The sequence below is a fragment of the Corvus brachyrhynchos genome, unplaced genomic scaffold, assembly GCF_000691975.1.
Source record: "Corvus brachyrhynchos isolate BGI_N302 unplaced genomic scaffold, ASM69197v1 scaffold523, whole genome shotgun sequence".
Classification (NCBI taxonomy): Eukaryota; Metazoa; Chordata; class Aves; order Passeriformes; family Corvidae; genus Corvus; species Corvus brachyrhynchos.
In genome coordinates, this window is record NW_008237265.1 from 495,053 (window position 1) to 502,683 (window position 7,631).

General features: G+C 42.5%; 1 protein-coding gene across 1 annotated transcript in view; it reads left to right on the forward strand.

The window, feature by feature from the left end:
- Positions 1 to 1,652: 1,652 nt before the first annotated feature.
- LOC103613081 (potassium voltage-gated channel subfamily KQT member 1) overlaps positions 1,653 to 7,631 on the forward strand; it is an 82,114-nt gene continuing 76,135 nt past the window's right edge. Inside the window, exons 1-2 of the mRNA XM_017730542.1 lie at positions 1,653 to 1,753; positions 3,060 to 3,627. Of these exons, the coding sequence (XP_017586031.1) occupies positions 3,245 to 3,627 (383 nt within the window). The 5' untranslated portion in view covers positions 1,653 to 1,753; positions 3,060 to 3,244. The remainder of the gene's footprint in view (positions 1,754 to 3,059; positions 3,628 to 7,631) is intronic.

A 7,631-nucleotide genomic window follows, 5' to 3' on the forward strand; every position in this document is an offset into this window, starting at 1 on the left:
CACAATTCTGTAGATACACAGTGGCAGGGTGTTGTGTGCATCTCTAGTTACCAGTGAACACTTCAGTATTTAGAAATCCCTGAAATCATGCATTTGATGTAAGTCATAAATTAGTTAGGTGACTAATTGCCTTTTGAGATTTTGACCCAAAGATGTGATATACTGCTTTTGGGGGTGTGTGAAGGAATGAGTTCATGTCTTCTACAGCTCAGTCTTTTAAAATCTTATCATTAAATCATCTTTTCCCCGACTAAGAAATAGGAGTCAGGTGCTCTGGTTTCTATTTCTGCTGGGGTTTCAAACCTGCTGCTATTATGTTGAGTTTTTGTATTTGCAGTAAAGCTGGGTGCTACTCAAAGGAAACTTATTTTTAACCTTTAAATATCCAAGAAAATTACTTCTTGGTTGGTTGGTGGTTTTTGTTTGGTTTGTTAGGGGTTTTTAAATTCTTTTTTCTCCACCATACTTCAGCTAGTTTTGTAGAGCTTGAGTAATTTCATTCCGGAGAGGTCAGACGTGAGGAGAGGTGGCATTTTTTTCATTTAACAAATTACTGTCTGGAAAAGTTGATAGAGCAGAGAGTATAAAAGTAGTAATTGATGCAGAAAGCATTTCAGGAAGAAGCAAAAACCTGGTGAAGGATTTTTGTGGCTCCAGTCAGGTGTCGGTTCTCAATGACCACTCACCTGCAGTAGTGCATGGAATATTGTATTCTATTCTGTGCACAGGGTAAACTGAGCAACACAGCATCCAAGGAAAATGTTCTGGATGGGCTGGCTTTTAGATCAGACTACATGTCTCATGTGTCAAGAAAAAAGAAAGGAACTTTTTGGGTTTTTGGTTTGGGGTTTTTGCAGTGGTATGGAAATATAACTGGGAAACTAAGAAATAACTTTCTGGAAAAATCTTTCCAAGGAAAGAGATAACTTAGCCCCATGAACAACTATGATAAAAATTGAAGACTATGTGCAATGACAGCATTCCCCCACTGATGATAAACGTAGGGTGAAAGGGGTACCTTTGTTCCATTCTCAAACTCCTGGCTCTGGACAAGTGGGAAGCTTATGTTTGGAATGCTGGCATTGCAGACAACAGTCTGATTTCTGTTACAAGAGGGAGGAAAGAAGAGAAACAGCAGTATTCACTTTCTTCTTCTTCTTGATTAGAAAGGTCAACAATAAAATGGGGAGTTTGATGCTGGAATGGTTATGCTTGGGATTCTCTTCCTCCCAAATTAATACAAAAAATTTTCCATTACTTGATGTAACAACAAAGTGCTGCTTTTGGCTTTGCCAAAACTTTGGTGGAAAAATTCCTGTGCAACTGAAGCTGCTGTTTAGACTTTCCCAGTATGAAAGAAGGATGCAGAGCCTCCAGCTTGCTGTAGGCATCACCTAATTCAGTGTTTAAAGATGTGCAGTGAGAAAATGCTGCTTTTAACGCATTGCAATGAAGTGTCTGCAGATAAGAAGAAGACTGGGAGGGAAGTTAATCTGTTGCTTGTGATCGCTGGTTTTGACAGCAGGAAGAGACAGAAGTAACTTCTCTCTGAAATCATCCAAACTGTTCCCGGTTCTTTCTGTGCCTTTTGCAAGGGCAGCCATATAAGGCAGCCCAAAGGGAGGGCCCCTGCCTTCCTCAGGGTGGGACTTGGGGAGCTGTGGGCAGAGCCAGGCAGCAGCTCCTGTCCTGCACCTTTCCAGAGAGCCTGCGGTGTGGAGCAGCCGCCAGGAGAGGGATCCGCCTGGAGAAAGTAGGTGCTGTTTGCCAGATGGTTTCAGGTTTTTTGTGCCGTGTCTGTGGGATCCCGTGTCTGGATGGAGCAGCCCAGGAAAGGTGTTCCAGGGAGCTGTGTTTGCAGCTCGGCATAGACAGCCTTGCCCAGGCAGCCTCAGCACCCCAAAGTGAATGAATGTTCTTAGAGGTGCTTCTTAGGGACCTGCTGCAGCCTGGCTTGGACGAAGGGCTTTGTGCTTTAATGTGTGTTTGCACCCTCCAGCTGTTCATTAAGAGAACTGCTGAGGGAAGGGACGTATTTCTCTCTTTGCTCTAGGACTGATGCAGAAATGTGAACTGATGCTCACGTTTCCATGAGCAGTGTTAAGAAATTAGCCCAGAGTAAAAAGTCATGTAAAATGTATGCATGTAAATATTTTGTGGAATAACTTGGAGGGCTCTGTTCAGATGTACTGCAATGGGAGTTTGTTCACTACACATGAGGAGCTTTAAGCCACAGCAAAACATAGGCTTAATTTCAAAAAGGGGGCTGAAGGCTGAAATTGTCTCTCTGAAATATTCTGCTGAGGCTAAAGTAACTCGAAATGTGGTGTGTAAGAAATAAGGCAGTACAAAAAAAGACATCTGCTATCAGTCTCACAAAATTATTAAAATTGCTGATAAGAAATTGCTCTGTATTAGCAACAACTTAAGTCTGCTTCATGAAATACATACTGAGCCTATTGTCTATTCTATTTTGTCTAGGTACTTGTTTGAGAGTAGCAAAATTAGCTGTAAACATTAAAGGGCTTGAAGAAAATTGGGGATCAGGCCAGGAGTCTTCGATCTTTTCCCTTGTAGCAATATTAACCTCCCAGTATCAGTTATCATTAATGGCATCCTCCTTTTTACACTTGAGAAAAGTTGTTTCAGGGTTCCGTGGACTGCAAGATCGGGTCCCGTGAGGTGACTGAAATAATTTATTTAAGTCTTAAAATCTTCCTGTAATGTTGCTGGTCTAGATGAGTTCTCCTGAGGTGTAGGTGTTGAAGTTCAAAGCCTCATTCAGGTGCGTTTTGGGCAACACTTCCATCTCTAATCAGGACACTTCAAGAACTGCTCAGCTTAAAGTAATCTGGTAGGATCAGTTCTCAAGACTCTGCTGCTGTACAAGTGTTGCACTGTTTAAATAGTTCTAGGCTTCCTTCTTAACAATGTCATTTTGAAACTTAATTTTCTTTCCTTCCTCCAGAAGTCTCAACCTCTTTCCTTTCCCAGACTCCTGTTCCTTCTGGTGTCAAGCACGTGTCACTGTCTCATATGTTTTTCTGATTTAATTTCAGAGGCTGTGAGTGACAGCAGGTGACAGGCTGGCAGCTCACACTTGTGTCAACAGAGAAGCTCCGTGATAACAGCACAAAGTCATCTTATCAGCTGCTGGAGAACCCTGGGCAGGGAAGACATCCAATCCCTCCTTCATGACTTTAAATATTGATCAGAGGCAGCAATACCTGTGTGTTGTTGCAGGATGTCCTGTGGTGGCGGAGAAACTGCTGGGTACCCTGTGTGTAAGCACCGTGGGGAGGATCAAGTCTCCACTCTCCAGCTGAGCACTCTGAGTGGAAATAGCAAATCCTCAGCGTTGCTGGAAGTCAGGGGGAACCTAAGCACCATGCAGTACTCTCCTGTGGCACTGAATCCAGACCCCTCCGTGGATAAGGGACCTGGGATTCCCCAGAGCCCCGGGGAAGGCACAAAGGCTGCAGCCTGCTTGGACAGCGGAGCTGGCAGGGCCCGGACCACGGAGTGCTTCCAGAGCCAATATCTGACCAAAACCAGCACACAGGGGCAGGTCTACAACTTCCTGGAGAGGCCCAGTGGGTGGAAGTGTTTTATCTATCATTTTGCTGTGTAAGTACCTAGATTTTTGCATGATCTTTGGTGTAAGAAAAACCTGAAACTGCCCATTTAATCAGCTGGGAATCAGTACCTGAGCTTCTAGGCTCAAAACCTGTTGCATGAGTAATCCCCTGAAGGCAGTGGAAAAGCCAGTTCCTCAAAGGATCAGCTACTATATCCATTATCATTTCCAGAGAAGGCTTTTTATTCTTCAAATGATCTTTGTTTTCAAGGATGTACATGTAGATTTGGTATTTCTGAGGGCAAGTCCCTTACTCTCCTGGCAGTTCTGATTGCTGATTGAGCTGCTTTACAGTGTTCCAGCTTCAGACACTGCAGTTTTTAGCAGATGTGGTAGGTCTAGCTGTGATCAGACACATCCTGCTCTTCTAAGTTTGTTTTGCTCATGCTGAAGTGCCAAAACAAGTAATTTGTTAGACAAACATATAACATTACTAATTTGAATTGATTTATAGTAGTGAATGTGGAATGAGTACAAACTTAGCAAAATGTTTTTCATTATACCATGTATATAGTACATGCAAGGAGGAAATTAAGGCTTCCATTTGCCCTTGTAAAGCGGTGGTTAATATATTAATCCAGCTGTTACTGTTTCCTTTGAGTTGCTTATGGTATCTGTCAAGCTTAGCAAGACCTCAATTACTGTTCTGAATGCTGCTTAACAGAAAGATAATTTGTCATCTTAGCTGTAGAAAGGATCCAGTTGTGCTCTCACTGAGACCAGAGCAAGTTTTACTGGCCAGCTGAGCCAAAAGGCCTTGCTTTTATTATAAAATTAGCATATTTCCTAAAGAAATGCAGAGTGTTGAAATTACTCAGTTTGTCTGACATGAGCTATGGCCTGACTGCATTTTGGAAAAAAACCCCATTATCGGTGGCTGCAGTCAGGAACTGCCCAGAGAAATAGATGATAATTCTAAGGATGAATCCTAATGCTTCTATTTGGCATAAAATAGATAGTCTCATTAATACTTGCTGCCTTTCCCCCCTCAACATTATATAGGGATTTTTGAAAGGATTTTTTGATTCATGAAATCTCTCCAAGTAAAAAGATAGGGCCTCTTTCAAGGACTGTGCTTATAGCATGCTTTATTCTTAAGGACTAAACAGATGTGATTTGTGTAGATTTAAATATATGAATAGTCATAATTTAAGCCTATTTGAGACTGCTAATCTTGCTAAAATGCAAATGTTTCATCATCTGTGTTACTTTTATCCCCAACTAAGGTCGACCTTTCATATGCACTTTTTTATTCTGAAATGGGCATTAAAATAAAAAATATAAATCCGTACAGCCCCTCAGTACTAGAAAATTGGAGAAAATATTGGTAATACCAACAGCAATCTTTTTTTTTAAGGATTCCTAACTTACATAAAAGAGAATGTAAATTGAGTGCTTTTAAAAGTTACTTGTCTTTGAGGCTGCTAAAATGGAAACATTTGAAACAGCTTTTGGCAAGCATTTTGTCTCAAGGATATTTGTGCTAATAATTATCCCAATAACTACATGATGTGTTCATTTAAATAACATGTTTCTGGTTTGGAAAGAACATGCCTTATAAGATGATATATCATTACAGGGAAACATTGTTAAAAAAATAAACTACTAATCTAAAATACACTTAATTTTATAATTAGAACAACCTGTAATTTATTTTTAAAAAGCTTCCCATGTTTTATGTGTGGGTTTGGAGGTAACTTGAGTGCAGCTGATCTGATGCTGATGACTGTTTTCCTAACAAATCCAAACTTTCAAGTACATGGCTGGTATCTGTGTAGACTGGAGGAGCTGGATGTGCTCTGTCCCTTCTGTCCTTCATGTGCCACAAAGATCACACAACTCATGTACAAACTTGGGGGAGCTTTCTGTCCAAGAGGGACTGGGGTCTGTTCTGATCTGGACTCAGTTCTGCTAGAAAGAACCTGACTTTCCGAAACCAGGCAAGGCGAGGGAGCAGCAAGTGCTCCAGGAGATGACCTCTTCTCATTCTGAAATTACCAAGATAATCTCATCTCCCATAATATTTGTAGGAAGTTTCTTTTCAGGGAATAAGCTCAAGTTCTTAAGGACCTTTATTAGAAAAGGGAATTATTTTTGCCTAATTAAACCTAAAATTTGTATTGTTTTAGTGGAGTTATTGGAGTTGTAGTGTAGGTTGAAATTATGGTTTCAAAACAAAATGTTGGAATGGGTGAGTGGGTTTACTTGAGAATCCCTCCTCCCAGTCCTGAAAACCTTCTCACTGAGATATTGTTCCACTTTACTGGAAGGATTGAAATACTTCACTACTAAAATCCCCAATAGAGTAGAGGATCTCACTTAGCAAGAGCTGAGGACTTGGGAAGCAGCTGCTCCATGAACTGGCAGCATATTGATCCTAACCAAGCAATTCCTGTGGCTGTGTAGGAGCCTTGGGGTGTAGGAGATCACCTGTGTTAGAGTCCAGCTATTTGCTGTGTGGTCCTCAGTCCAGAAAAAGAAGCATGTGCCTGGCTTGGATTCATTTCTAAACTCAGCTGTGCACTTGCTTAAATCACATCCAAACGTCAGGTATTAGGGTATAACCCTCATATTTTGTCCCTTGAAAGAAAAATACAACATGTATTGGTGATTAGTTATTTACAGCAATGATGTTACTTGGCAAACCTACACATTTAAATCATTTAATTGCAGGTGGAATCTTACTTATGTGATGGATATATTTCTGAAGCCTACATCCATTTAGTGACTACTTTGTAGGCTGGAATGCTGTGCCCACCTGTCTGCCTGTCACATGTCCTGTTCTGTGAGCCACAGAGGCCACCTTGTGTCAGCCCGAGGCGATGTCGCAGCGCAGGTGCCAGGCCGGAAACCCCTGAGTGTGCCCAGGATCCATAGTATTTTGCCCCTCAGTTACACCCTGTAGCTTTTATCACTGCAGTCCAACCATCTTGTCCTATCTTTTCCATTTCTCTGGAGCATGCAGTGACTGCTAATTTTGGTCTTTTCAGCTGCTGTTGGCTGGGTAGCTGAATTTTTCAGTTAAAAGCCAGAAACTAAGAAGGAACCTGAGTTCCCTTGGACTAAGAAGTGAGGGAGCAGGACAACCGGCTAACAATGAGTGTGGTGAAAGAGGGAGAGAGGAGAACCTGGGACCGAGACACTGAGGTCCAGGTTGGTTTGTGGTGGAAGCTGAGAGTGGTGCCAGTGATGCTGAAACTGGAGGAAAACAATACAAGATCAGTGTAGCTCAAGAGCAAAGAGAATCTGACTTAAGCAGGAGGGACAAAGAAAAGAGGACAGGCAGGTTCTGGAGGTCAGAAAGCTGGATGAAGGCACAAAGGGGACAGCTGAAAATGGTCAAGAAGCTCAGAGAGCCACTGAACGGAAGACGGGTAGGAGATGACAGCTGGAAGCTAGGGAAAAGCAGGAGCGTGGAATTCAGGATGGGACAAGGAACCTTTCACCCATAGGCAACTAATTTGAATTTTGTCCAAGTCAATAGTGAAGAAGAAGCAGTGATGGCTGTGGGGAGATACAAAAGGAGCTGTTGGTCCCAGTCCAGTTCTTAGAAAATGGATGTCACATCACCCCTGGAGTCAGCACAGCTGGAAGGGCTGCTGTCAGGCACTGGAGAAACCACAGGCTGGCTGGGAAGGGAGGCAAGTCCAATGCAAGAGGGAGGCCCCGGAGAGGGACTCTTAATTGTGTTCTCAGGCCTGCCATTTTCTTGCTGTATAACACTGCAAAAGCTTAAGTGAGAACTTGCAGCTGTTCCAGGTCACTTTGAGCTGGTTTGGCCACTTGTTAAATGAGTGTTAGACCTTGCTGTCATTCAAAAGTTAGACCAGCCTTTGTATCCCATAACCTCTTATGGGATGAGGTGAGCTGATCTAACAGCTCTGCTCCCCTCATCCACCTTCAGCACTCAGCTTGCTCCTGCCAGCTGTAGTTGTCCTTGGATAGTTAAACTTGGAGTTACACTTGGATAGCCAGTTCAGCTTCTGACAGCAAC